At 37.8% G+C, this 14365-nt stretch overlaps 2 protein-coding genes across 4 annotated transcripts in view; both read right to left on the reverse strand.

The window, feature by feature from the left end:
• Positions 1–6859, reverse strand: part of LOC121943615 (zgc:153039) — an 84817-nt gene extending 77958 nt beyond the window's left edge. The window contains exons 1-3 of the mRNA XM_042487178.2: positions 6044–6859; positions 1560–1694; positions 963–1100 (exon numbers count right to left, since the gene is read on the reverse strand). Of these exons, the coding sequence (XP_042343112.1) occupies positions 963–1100; positions 1560–1694; positions 6044–6263 (493 nt within the window). The 5' untranslated portion in view covers positions 6264–6859. The remainder of the gene's footprint in view (positions 1–962; positions 1101–1559; positions 1695–6043) is intronic.
• An 86-nt stretch (positions 6860–6945) lies between these two features.
• Positions 6946–11860, reverse strand: LOC148189303 (erythropoietin-like). Of its 3 annotated transcripts, none has more exons than XR_015776761.1 (5): positions 10761–11540; positions 10434–10520; positions 10088–10252; positions 9324–9665; positions 6946–7120 (listed from the first exon to the last, which is right to left on the reverse strand). XR_015776761.1 is itself a non-coding variant. In XM_088078571.1 (5 exons), the coding sequence occupies exons 1-5, from the start codon at positions 11611–11613 to the stop codon at positions 9519–9521; spliced, it is 546 nt and encodes a 181-aa protein (XP_087934697.1). In that variant the 5' UTR covers positions 11614–11860; the 3' UTR covers positions 7347–9518. The 3 variants fall into 3 exon arrangements, 2 of the variants coding, with proteins under 2 accessions (XP_087934697.1, XP_087934696.1); XM_088078571.1 differs by lacking the exon at positions 6946–7120 and adding an exon at positions 11601–11860 and having other exon boundaries at positions 7347–9665; positions 10761–10894; XM_088078570.1 differs by lacking the exon at positions 6946–7120 and having other exon boundaries at positions 7347–9665.
• Between the last annotated feature and the right edge of the window lie 2505 nt (positions 11861–14365).

Consider the following 14365-nt stretch of genomic DNA (forward strand, 5'->3'; position numbering starts at 1 on the left):
TGCAGAAAACACAGCAATGAATCGCTAAATCAGAACCAGTTTTGTCTTTTGTTGGTCACGAACAGTGATCTGCAGCATGGCAGGCGTCTCCCCGAGGTGTCATACTGTCCACCATCCCCTCCACGTCCCAATGATAAAGAAGGCTCACATGCTACGAACAAACTTTAGAAATTTTGATAAAGTACGCATGAAACACACCAGTGCAATGATTTGTGGTTTGCAGAAACATTAAATGGCATTATTTTCTTCTGTGAAGTGGGCTTTTTGGTTTTATGAGAAGGAAAACCACTGATTAACCTAATTAAGAAAACATAATGAACTAAGTAAAGCTAGAAAATGTACTGAACTATTTTCATGCAAATTGATCAATTTGAAAATTAACTAATGTTCCCTGTGCAGGCAACTTAGCAAGCCCCACTTTCATTCCAGAAATAACTGCACCCACAGTGTGATTGCTTTCGGTGCTATAGTTTTAATAATAAAAGGACCATAATGGGGCTGCACAGCAGTTTGCACCTGCAGGCCAGCTGAGGTTACCTCCCATAGTCCACAGACATGCAGGTTAAGTAGGTTAGGTTATGTAACTCAGGAATCAAAATTTAAATTGTGAGTGTGAGTGGTTTTCTAAATCAGCCTTGTAATAAACTGGTGAGCCGTCCAGAGTGTATCCAACCTCTCGCTCAATGCCAACAACCACCTAAAGGGACAATAATGCTTCATATATGACCTGTAATAAGCTGTTCAGGAAGCTAATGAAATAAGTTACAGGGGAATAAGTCGAAGTTTGCAGATGGAGTGACCACTTTAACGTTTGTGTGTATTTGTAACTGTGAATGTTGTTTCTCTTTGTGATAATTGTTATTTGTGTGTCATATGTTGTAAGTTTAATGTTTCTAAAATCATTTTTCTAAACTTGTACAATGAGGAACCAGCATTTCACAAGCTGTTAATATGAAACTCACCTTCTGGCACGCCGAACGTGGCCACGATGGCTTCAACCAAACCCAGCACATAGAGGGCGCTGCCGCACACGTTAGCCAGGAAGAACATGATGCCGATGCTGCCGCCAAACTCTGGCCCCAACGCTCTGCTGATCATGTCTGAGCGGAGTTAAGGCAAAGTGCACGTGTGTGTGTGTGTGTTTGTATTTGAGTCATTTGAATAGTTTGGCCTTTTTGAGGAAAGCAATTTGCTTTTCAGTTAATGTATTGTCATGTTAAGGCAAATGTTTTAAGAGAATGATGAAGAAGGTCTGTGCTGACTGACAGACAGCACTGATTGGGGTCATTTACCAAATTCCTGGCAGAGAGACATACTGGCCTCTATTTAAAGTAGTAAACAGTGTCTTATGGTTCAGATAATAAACAAATCAGGCCCCATTCAGTGTCACATACAATGCCACATTACACACCCATACACAAAGACACACTCTGTTTAGTGTAGCGAGGAGCTCTATAAGTGTGCCGTCTCCATTTCTTGGCCACTGACTATTTTACTGATACCACTTTGTCACGTGCAAATGTCATGTGATAGCGTGTGTGTGCTTGTGAAGAGGATACAATAGGCCCCGCCTGCATCCAGGGCTCCGTTGGTGGAGATGGCACACACTGACAGCACGGTCATGCAGATGATGAAGTAGGCCACCAGGAACATGGCAATAGCTTGGTAGAGTCCAGACTGGCCCACCACGAATCCTAGACAGAGAAATCACAAACACAAACACTGTCAGCTGGTCGAAAGCAGAACTTTGATGTGGCGATAACGTTAATGTGGTGAGCACACACCCACAGTGCAGAGGATGTGAGCCTTCAACATGGCACGAGTACCACGTCAAAAAAAACACACAGTTAGCGTGATAAAGTCAACAAAATGTGGATAAATGTGGATAAATGCATATTAGAGGAATTGCTTTTGTGCTTATGGTGATTTCAGTGAATGAATGAACAAAGGATTTTATTCGAAACCAAAAAAATGAAAGCAAACAAAGGTACATTGTCCAAAAAGGAGTAGGTGGAAGTAAAACTTATAAATCCCCCTTTCGTTTAACTCATATAATATTTCACCAAATGTATTTACAGCTAGTAGTTTTATATTTGACCAGATCTATGAATTTCAGTGCATGTGGCTTTCAAAACAGTAAGTCAAAAGGAAAGTGACTCATCCCAAAATTCCACCCTCTCTAAAAACATAACTGGCATCACATGTTGAAAGTGCTTCCTCTCCGTGCCGTTACTGTAATGCTGAAATATGTGGGTTTTTCCAAGACTTCGTGACGGACAAAACTGACCAAACAAATCTTTCTAAACGACTCTTTTTAGTGTCTGGGATGTAATGAGCGAGCTGTTGATCATCTGAGCGCTAATGAACCTGTGACTTTTCCCACTCGCCGTTATCGTCGGGCTGCAGTTATGGCCAAAATTATCTTATTTTGATCAATATCTCAATTATTTATCACCATTATTCATTGTTTACTTGGACAAAACATTTTTATTGCACTTTCACATTCAACTCTCTGAAACCGGAGTAATTTGGCTTGATTTCTTCTGAGCAGCAAAAGTAACCCAAAAATTAGTGAGAGAATCATTTAAAAGTTATAAGAAAATTACCTGAAAAAAAATTAAATAAATGAATAAATAAAAATAAAAATATTTATAATAAAAATATACATCTTTTTTTCCATAGGCTTATTTTAAACATGTAATTATAAATATAGATTTCTTGATATTTCTACCTAGTTATTGATGATTATTATTGATGATTTTCCATTTTCCATTGATTTTTTTCCTTTTTATGACATTTCATGCCAAGTTGCTGATTACATTTTTGTCCCAAAAATTTCACATTTTCACATTTCACATTTCAAAGGTTTAAATACTTTTATAAGGTGTCTGAATGCAACACAAGAAAGCTGATGCCCATCCAGGTTTCAAGAAACAGACAGAGCACTTCTTTCTCGTCCGTGTTGTGTTACATTCCTGCTAATGTTCAAATCTTTATATCAAAATCAGACATAAAATGTGCACAGGTGAATGACAGCTCTTCAAAAGTGAATGCTGGCTGATCGCTGTGTCTGATTTGACATGCAGCAGAGTTTTTGCATTTTAAACTAATATCACAGACGATCATGCCCATTCAATTGTGGGATGCCAAAATCCTGATTAACATTCAATTATTAATGCAGCCCTACCATGTCACTGTAGGGTACTGCTCATGTTGCCTGCTACAAGAAGCGACTAAACTGGACTCAAGTCCAAACGTCTGCCTGCCGAGGACAATGAGGCATTCACACGCTCCTCGGATGGTCATTTTTCTGTCTTCAGCGTGTTTATGAGCTTTAAGCTGTTATGCAGAAACAACCTGGACACTACCAAAAAGACCTGTGTATTTCATTGCTCAGAGCATTTAAACAACACTTTGATAACGAAGAGCAAAGCAATCGGATCAGGTGAGCTATAACATATGATCAGAAATCATTTTTCACAGAAGACTGACACCATATTTTGCCAAAAGTATCAAAACTGGAAAGAATTTAGACGCATCAATTCAAAGGAATCAGTTCTGTGAAAAGAACGATGCACCTATCGTTACTAAGTATCAGAACAGTAACAGAAGCTGATTTAACATTAGGAACTATTTCATCAAACAGGGCTCAAAAAGCTTTGCAACAAAACTAGTTCAAACGCAAACGTTAATTAAAATAACTAAAATATCTCATCTCCATAAGCAAAGTCATGTGTGTCTAATTTAAGTGTGAGAGAAGATATCAGTGTCACTTCGCACCATGTTAGACACATGTTTCACATCACAACCGCTTTCTGCTGTGATCTTCGATTATACATGTTTCCATAGTCGATGACGGCGACAAGCAGCGTAACGCCGCTGCTGATATCGTGATCTGCATCTGCAGTGCTGCTGTGTGGGTGTCACATGATCACAGAGAGCAGAGCCAGAATCGAATGGAAAAGGCAGTCTTTGATTCAGATATGAATAATGAATTTTAAGAAGGCTTTACTTTGTTTTAGCACTGTTGAAACTTTTTTGAAAAAGTTTGATACAATAGGTATTTTTTTTATTTTACATAATAAAATATTATTAGTTGATCACTGGGAAATGTTACACCATGATAAAAAAAAGTGTATAATGGCAGGATTTGTTATCCGGGGCGCATGGTGGCTCTGTGGATAAAGCGGGTGCCCCATGTTTAGAGGCTGTGTCCTCACTGCAGCAGCCGTGGGTTCAATTCCAGCCTTGGCCCTTTGCTGCATGTCATCCCCTCTCCCTTTCCCACTCCTGCTGCCCTATAAATTAAAGGCAAAAACACCCTAAAAAATATCTTTAGAAAGATTTGTTATAAAGCAACACACATGCACGTCTCTTCCTCTATGCTTTCACACCTGATAAATTTACCAACTGCAGTTTCACATCCTCCACCGAAAATGCAGTTAGTTCCTGTGTAGAATCACAGTGTAAGAATAGTCGTCTAAAGTCCTACACAGACAGTCACTATGTGTGTGTGTGTGTGAGCGTGTGTGTGTGTGAGCGTGTGTGTGTGTGTGTGTGTGTGTGTGTGTGTGTGTGTGTGTGCCCACTGCACAGCAGCTGACATCTCACGAGACTGGGGTGGGCAGGGGAGGGGAGCGAGAGAGAGAGTAAGAAAAGAACTTGGAGGTAAAACACAGAAAACACATACAAGCGCAACACATAAATAACTGGTACCAAGAGAAGAGAGAGGATGAAGTTACTCGTCAAAGGCTGGTGTTTGGTGCTTCTCAGTTGTCAGTGGCCTCCTTTTTATGCTTTGACAGATGAAATGTGAAACTGCGGATTGCGTGACATATTATGATTAGTCACTTCACACTCATTTTTTACTGGAAAACAGATCTTTTACTGTCTTGACATTTAGCAATATGACTCATTTTAGTCATTTTAGCCTTAAACATAAATTGTGTTTCCAGATAAAAGCAGATATCCTTCCGTTAAATGAAGTTGGTCAAATGATCCCACAACAATAAAAAGCCACTTTTCTCCAGATAACAACACTTTGATGACTGAGTTACAATAATTTATGCATAACTTACATATTACAATCCTGGGCATCTGAAGCTCATCCCTGCATGCCGGCATGGGACCCTAAAAACTGCAAATTTCTGCAAATTTTGCAGTGCATAAACTTTTGCTGAACTTGGTAAAATTTTGCAAGATAAAGTATGCTATGCATAACATCTAAAACTTAAGAAAAGTCTGGGTAAACATTTTATTCTTACCCAATAAATGCAACCCTGCTGGGGGTTATCAAACATTTCACAGGTTTCATGCAAAACTATGTTAGATGTTGAGGGTTTTTGTGTTAAAAGTTAGCAAATCTAATAAAGATATATACGCTGGTGATATTGCCACTGAACTTAAAATTACTGCTAGATTAAGCGATATAGTACAGATCAATGCACTCACTTTTTAAGTAGTGATTTAATATTCAGAAAATCACATTTGCACACTTCAAAATCAAGCAGTGCATGGAAAGGTTGCACTCTAACTGGTTCTCAAAAAAAAAATCCACAGGAAACAGGATCAAGGTTTTGAGTGCAGGTGCATGTGAAACCTAAAGTGATAAAAGCTCAAAAAATCCTTCCACAATTCATCTGCTTCTCAATCTAAATCCCGTTTCTGAGCACCATTGAATCAGTCAGGGATGAAAGATAATGGATTCATCATACCAGTGTGAATGTCATCAAGCACAACTTTATTTCAATAAAGTCACACTACTCAACAGTGCCCTCCGTAGCTATTCAGATGAAAACATTGCTCACTTTAATAGTTGTTATTACAGAAACTGGTCAAATTTGATCAATGTCTTGCATGCCGAATTCAACAGTGCCTCCAACAAAAGGTCATATTCACGTTATATAGCATGAACCTTTACTGACAAGCAAGGCAACCTTAAAATATCAGAATTTTGAATGGGGTTTGGCTTATATCTCTGGTTCAGAATTCACATAACGGTGTGCAGTGATTTAAGAGGATAACTGTTACCATCAGCACTCACCTATTCTGAGAAACAATACCACGCTGAACATTGACAGCAGGGTAGGGATCACCACACCGAAGAAGATGGAGAGTTTCTTCGGTTGCCGCTGAGGGGTGGACCTCTGCCGGGGGCTGCCCGGGTGCTGAGCCAGGGCCTGCCCGGCCGGAGGGGGCCGCCGCTCGGTTTCATTGACGCTGGTGGAGAGGCGGTAGTGGAGAAGAGGAGTCCGCTCTGTCATCGTGAAACCTGCCTCTTCACAAGCTCCACAACTTATCAGAGCGACCTGTCGCTCCTGCTTCTGCTGCTGAAATCTGACTGTTTCGCCACGACACGTTTATAAAGGTTCCCAATGTTTGTCTCGAAAGTTAGTTGGCTGCAGACTGGTAAAAAAAAAAAAAAAAAACGTTAGCTACATGGCAAAGTAGGGAATAAGTGCTTTCGTTATCAGTAAAAATACCGTGAAATAAATTCAGCTCAGTAAACGTCTATATAGCAAAGTGCGCAGTCCTCACACATAATATTAAAAAGTAAGGTAAAAGTCCACACAAACTGCCCATATCTGCCTTTGTGGTTGCAGATTTTAGCAGCACTGCTGTTGAGATTATCATGTGACTTACGGACGTCAATTTCACTTCACACACAAGTACAACTTCCGGTTACAACTTTCAGTGTAAAAGCTATCGACAAGTTATTAGTTGATTAGTTTGTAATTAATAGGCAGTGTTGGCGGTGTTGAAAAAATAATTTAAATCACTTCCCAAGTGCCATTTTTTTAGACTTGCTTTTATGTGGTGTAATATTTTCTTTATTATTTATTTTTATTTCCTTTATCTTTTTATGCTTTATGTGTTTTATTTCCTTTTATTTGTGGTTTGATTGGTCTGTTTATTCGTATTATTATATATTGTGTGTGTGTGTGTGTGTGTGTGTGTGTGTGTGTGTGTGTGTGTGTGTGTGTGTATAGCTTGACAAATCTGTCTAACGCTCGGATCTTCCTGTGTTTTCCTTGCAGCCCCTTTTTATTTCCAGCCTGTTGCTTTGGGTCATATGATCAGGTTGGCTGAGCCAATCAGATCGCTGCATTCTTTCAGCCACCTGCACAGAAATACATCCATGAGAAATATTAACCACTTACAACCTGGAACTTGATGTGCATTTGTGATGTGAAGTTTAAATGTTACATTTGAATACTTCAGATCATATAAAAAGATAAAAGAAGAAAACATACTAAATATTAAATGCACTTTAGGTGTGATAGATTAATGCTTTATTTTTATGTTGTGAAACTTCCTGTGTAAAAAAAAAAAAAAAAAAAAGTCGGTATATTTTAATGTTTTAATTTTATGGTAACAATCACATCTTGCATGGGTCCATATGGAAATGAAAATACAATATAATGTGGAAAAACAAACAGGTTTCTCACCTTCCTCTTCTACATTTTTAAAGAATAATTGCTTTTCAGTTTGAAAGTTAACAGGTTTAACAAATAATACAGAATAGTGCAATGCTGTAATGGCCCGGCTCCTTCCCAAACAAAATAAATTCGGCCAGTAAATAAATAATATATGAACAAACACAACACAGTCTGACTAGCAGAATGTGAACATCTTTCTGTGATGCTACAGTGATTAAGCAAGAATTAGGCTACATTTTGCTGAAAAAAATAATGCTGTATTATTACATATATTATATATACATACTGATAAATTATTTTACACAAGTCAATGCAAATACATTTACAAAATCTATAAAAGTAATGTAGACAAACTCTCAGTGTGCAAACATTCATACATGTTTAGATTTTCAACACTGATGTTTCCTCAGATTTCAAATATAACATGATAAACTTAAATATACACTTTTCAGTTGACTTTCACATCATTAATAGTGAACCGGTCAAAAAAAAAAAAAAAATATGGGGCAGCCGTTGAGTGCTTTAACAAAATCACAAAGTGCATCTTTAACTGTATCTGTTTCATATTCTGAAGATCATTTTTGCATTTAAATGTTTCCCCCTTTTTATTATCTCTTTTAAAAGAATAATAATTATTATAATTGTTACATTATTATTTTTTTTTATTATTTTATGTATTATATATATAGATAGATATAGATATAGATATAGATATAGATATAGATATAGATAGATAGATAGATAGATAGATAGATAGATAGATAGATAGATAGATAGATATAGATATAGATATAATATTATATATTTTATAAGTTCTTACTTGTGGCCTTGTGGTTAAAAAAAACTCAGTAACCTTTGCCGGCCTTCTACATATCCATAAAGAAGAGTCAAGATGCCTATTTTTCCTTGTTTCCATGTGGGCAGGTCACTGCTGAACCCAACACTGAGCACCTCTCATGTAGCACCCACAGAGGGAGCAATAGTTAAAGTTTTGTTTCCATATTGCAAAAAGTATAACCAACAAAGTGCACTGCCACACAATGCCAAAATGCTCAGGCTGTGGGATTTGCAAAGGCAAGTGAGTCATTATGATATTAGATGGAAACACGTGACATGAAGCCAAGGCACAACAGTAGCATTCCAGTCGGATCAGTTTCACCTGGAAGACACTGAACTCCTGAAAACTTGTGTGGCCACAAATGAATTATGTGTGGAGACAAGAACTTTTGTAGTTGCCGTGACTTTGTTCATTTGTGAGAACGCAATAATTAATTTGAAGTTTTAATAAGGAATGGGAACTGAATCATTTTGTGAGGCCATGAAAAAAATATATTGTTAGTTCGCCTCAATGGAGATTAATGTTTTTGGTAATAAACTGGTAAGTGTATCATCAATAGATGTAGCTGCTTTCAAACATGGACAAGTTCGAATAGTTTTGTTTTAACTCTTTGACTGGAGCAAATTGGCTTGATTTTCTTTTTTTCTTTTTTTCAAAGATGAAGGCAATGAGAAACAAGAGAAGACACATTATCCATATTATAATTTAAATATTTACATATTAGTGCTAATTGTCTATTACTATTTCCTACATTTAGATTGTTATATATGATTCATTTTAAAACAATTAAATACATACATACAGTGCTAATTGTTTACTTTTACTGTACATATTACATTTTTTTATAAACTTGTGCTTGTGCTTGTATTTATTTCTAAGTATGCTGGCATCAGAGTGACTGTAACAACCCACAGTTTCCCTCCAGGGATGAATAAAGTATTTCTGATTCTGATTCTGAGGTTTGCGTTTTCTGGGATTTGGGTTGTCTCTAATGATGGGACCAGAACTTTAAACTTTAAATTTACTACAGAATTTAATTTACTCACTGGTTGATGTCTGTATCCGTCTTTGTTTCCAGTGTAAACAGCAAAACCAACCCCAGTCCTCTTTTTTTGGGGTCTCCTTCAACATGATGGACTCCCTTAGTCTACAGTGTGCTGGTCTTCCCCTGATATCCTGCTGTGTCCTGAATTAGTCCTCAGGTAGCACAGCTCAGCTGCACAAATGAGCTACTTTCCAAATTAACTGCAAGCTCCTTCTTGGAGGTCATAAGCGAAGCGCGTCAGTTTTCCCTTGAGCAGGTTCTTGTACTGTTTTAGCACTTCAGTAGTACTGTTCAGGCTGGAACAGTTCTGTGTTGCAGGATGAGATGGCGTCACTGTGACAGTCTGTAAGAGCCCAAAAAATAGAGTCAATAGAAGAAAAGTTACACTAACATTTGCTTTTCAGAACTATTATAGAACTTTCATAGCATGTCTGACATGTTTGTTAGCCTATTTTCTGACTTTGTAACACTTGTTTTTATTATTACAGATGTGCAGATTTTCCAGGACAAAAAAAAAAATATAAGTTTCTTGTCATTGTCAAGATGTTTTTTCACACTTTTACAAGATGTTTTCCTGTTATAATATGACATTTTCATTTTAAACCCTTGAAACCTGTGAGAATTGGCTTAATCTCTTTCAAAAATGTGGGAAGAAGGCAATGAACAACTTCAGTGTTTATCTTTTTTTTGTGCGTTCATGTGTAATGCATTTAACAACGTGTGGATTGTAACCACGAAGTGTTTTGATGTATTCATGTGTATCACCTGTATCTGAAGACTGCTGATGATAGCCAGATAATTTGTGATGTGATGCCCCAGTTTCTGCAACAGTGAGGTCTGACATTCTGATGTGGTTTGAGACCTCGCACCCTGCACTCCGTCTTGAAACACCTGGAGGGCTCCAACCACCTCTGCATGCTTCTGCTGCAGCTACACGCGCATACACACAAATAGGTGCAACAAAGTATTAGTATTTGATGTGGTAGTTTGTGTCTGGGTTAGCGACAAAGAGTCCACAGCCATGCTAGTGTCCCTGTGAGGCTGTAATTGAGCTAAAACAGCGTGCTGACAGAAGGCGTACATGATTGAATGGATGCCAGGTAGTACTCACAGTTTTATTTGCCCATTCTCTTGTGTGTATTGAAACACATGGCAGCTGCACTGCAGAGGGCAGAGTGTCTGCACCCACGCAGGTGTCCTGAGGACATAAACAAAGTTTTGTTACTCTTATGCACGTATAGAAAATAAAACATATATCAACATGCAAATTTAACTTCAATTACTCCAGGTTTAACTTTTTTTTTTTACATTTCTTGCTTAAATTATTAGCTCTTGTAACTTGTTGTTGTTTTTCTATATAGAAGCATCTATTTGTCTGTGTTTTTTAATTTTTTTTTATTCTGCATCCTTAAACCAGCAGCAATGCATATTTTCTCACCATGTCTTTCCTCAGCACGTCAACCCTTTTCTCCATATTTTTCCTCACTTGAGGGTTGCACCAAAAGTCACTGGGTCTGGTTTGGACTCCAGGTAGATGGGAGGAAATCACTCCTATCAGCAGCAGCAGGAGTCCTACAGAAGCACATGGTGACAATGACTCTCGGGCTGCCATGGAGCTCCTTTGTGGCAGCAGCAGCAGACAGATTTTTGTCTGTCTGTATTCGATTCTTATAGGGTGTTTATCTGAGTTCTCTGTAATTATCCTTTCTCAAATTCCTGCTCAGTGGAAAGAACTTTGTTTGTTGGATCACAACTTTTCCCAAATCTCTTATCGTGTCGAAATCTCACCCACAAGTTTCGCCCTGGCATGTACTTCTGTTTTTTCTTCACAGATTTATTCCATTATTTTCAAAACTTAAGGCTGACATGACGCATCTGTCAGGTTTGTGGCAAGTAGGAGAGGTGGTTCGCGGTACTTTGAGAAGGGTAGCCAAACAAGCGCTACATAGAGCCCTTCTCATATTAAATCTCCACAAGCCCTGACAAGTTCTCCTAAATCAATAATGTTGACAAAATCTGTCATCAAGACAGACTTTAACAGGTGAAAGTTCCAACTGAATGAATGAAGTGTTACAGATAAAGACTGATGTCCTTGGTAAGCACTTTCCAGAGTAAAAGTAAAGACCAAGATTATCCTAATGGATTATAGCTTTGTATTGCAGATGTGGTTCTAACATTAACACGATCTAATGACATTTTCACTACCGTAAGTGTGCATAAACCACAGTTTGAGAATAACAGGTGTTATACAGAGAATAAATCCAAGCAGTCAACTTACTGCTATAAGCCATAACCCACTTCTGGGTGCATGGTGTCTCTCAGCTGTGGTCCGTCAACCTGCATCCTTCTTCCATTCAACTTCACCAAAGGGAGCTCACAACACAGATAATCCAAAATAAATTTGTATCCAGCAGAAATGTAGATAAAATCCCAGGTATCAGGTTTGGTGAAGAAGGCCTTTCATCTGTTTTGAATAGTTTAGCAATGGTTTAATAAAGTGGTGTGTCATAAATGACGTGTGGTCACGTACGACACTATGACTTGCTGTACCTTTTAGAGCACGCAGGCTTAATATTTGATTTAGTCTAAAGTTAATGTTTGACTCTCGATCCTCAAAGCAAATAAAACATGAGAGGCACCGTGTAGACTCAGACAGAACTAACCCAGTTATGACATGATGATACAGACATGTAGGACTCCCTGTCATTATGTTTAAGTTAGTCATTTATTCATTGGTTCATCTGTCACATCTGCTGTTTCATATCATGCTACACGAAAGATGGGCTGAGTTATAATAAGAGCAACACCAATACAACACTGCTTTTACCTCAACTATTACTCCTACAACAACAAGTACTACTACCAACAATAACAACATAACCATCATCATCATCATCATCGCTGCATAAAAAACAGGGTTCCAATGAATTCCAGCACTTGGACACAAATGTGTACAACAACAAACAATGATATTAACCTGTGTTAATAACAGTGTTTGTTCTTCTCCAAAGGAAACAAGTTTGATTTGCCAAATTTACACTAAGAGATAACAAACAGGAGCAGAATTTGAGTTGCATTTTTGAATGACCTGGTCTAGCCCAGCCGGGACTCATCTCAGCAACCTTTAAGATCCATGATTTGGATCCAGAAAAAGGTATTAGGTAAATAGAGTAAATACAGCTTGAAAATTCTATATTTAAGGGACAGTAAACCTTTTCTCACTTTCTCACTCCCAACTTGTCAAATACTGATGCTTGGTCAGTAGTTTTGTTACAGATACTGATGCACAGCGGTATAGCACTGGGTGGCAGCATTTTTTGACGCCCTGAGCAACAGCCATAAAGAGCAATAAAGTCTGATCCAACAAAGACTGAACTAAAAAAACAGGACTAAAATACAAACTAGACTTACCAGGGGTGAAGTGCAGGTGGGGAAAAAGGGAGAAGAAGCTCAATCTCTGACTTTGGCAACCACTTATGGTAGTATCAAAAAGGATAATTGATAGACATCAGGTCACTCCACTTTTTTACCATCCACCTCATAATCAAAAATGTATGCCATAAAAACAATTTAGAAGACGCTATTATCACGTCAAAACTGTATAAAAAAGGTCCTCAAGAAAATGGTGTCACAATGCAAAACAATGACAGCTTTCTTGCTCCTGCTTGTATAACTTAACTGCGCAATGCTACCGTCTGTTTACTTTGAAATCCATTTTGCATAATGCAATGACAGCGAATCTGTCTCCTCCAGGAATTTCCATGAGCAGGTACGCTTAAACACACAAATTCATGCATGCCTTTTCCCATGAAATGTGAAAATCACATGAGTCATCCAAAGCCAGAATTATCTGTTTTTTTGGAGAACTACAGAAGGAGTGTTTCTCCATGGTGCCTCTTCCCTTTTACTTATCAATTTCACCTTAACAGGAGCAATTGCGTCAATTACAGTTGCAAAATCGGAAGTGCAGGAGTTCAAGTGATCATCAACATGGTTTGAAATTGTGTCAGTTTCAAATTTGATGGCTTCCCTGAAAAGTGTTCTGGTATTCTCACTAAAGTATCTTTTTGAAACATTTGTTGATCCGTGGACAGTTATAGGAGTTACTGACAGATCAAAAAATACACAGAAATGGTCAGACAGAGCAACATCCAGCACAGTGACATTTGAAATATTAACATCTTTAGTGATGACTAGATCTAGAGTGTGTCGTCTATTGTGGGTCAGCTCTCTCACTGTTGACAAAGATCAGATGTTTCAAGTATTGCAGAAACTTGTGTGGCATTTTTCTCACAGACATTATCCATGTGTGTATTAAAATCACCCCTGATGACTATACAGTCATATTCTGTGCAAATAATGGAAAGAATCTCAGTAAAATCATCAAGAAAATTTGGAGAACATTTTTTTTATAACAGTATATAAGATACATGGAGAGAATTTTACTTCCATTTTAAATGACACATATTCAAAAGTTTTTTCTTTTGAATATGTGTCTCACCAAATGACAGATTCTTACAAAGAGATCTGTCCCTGAAAAGGGCACAGACACCACCTCCTTTTTTGTTCTGTCACGCTTCAAACTCAAATCTAAAATTTGGTGGGGTGGATTCAATAAGAGCAGCATTTCCATTTTTATTGTCCAACTATAAATATTAAATATTTATTTTTGAAAATGTAAACCTTGAAATGCTAGGTTTTTGTCATGATGCCACTATGTTTTTAGATGACAAAAAAACACAAAGAAATTCTGAGTTTTCAATATACTACATGCAAAGTAGTGTTTGAATGCTTTGATGGCTGTGGGCTAAAAAAAATCACAGTTTGAATGGGTTTCATGGGTTTGTAGGAGCTGAGCTGGAAATTCCAAGATTAAGCAAAAATACACAATCTTGCCAAAATTCATGCCATATGCATGAACAAAGCCAAAATTATTTTTAAAAAAAACAGAGAATGAAAAGCATGTAAAATGCACCAAATAGTCCCTCTGGGTTAAAAGGTGTTACTGATTCTGCAGCCTCAGATCCTCAGGCAGGGAGATCC

Source organism: Plectropomus leopardus, chromosome 6 (assembly GCF_026936395.1).
Source record: "Plectropomus leopardus strain MGB_pleo_1.0 chromosome 6, ASM2693639v1, whole genome shotgun sequence".
NCBI lineage: Eukaryota > Metazoa > Chordata > Actinopteri > Perciformes > Serranidae > Plectropomus > Plectropomus leopardus.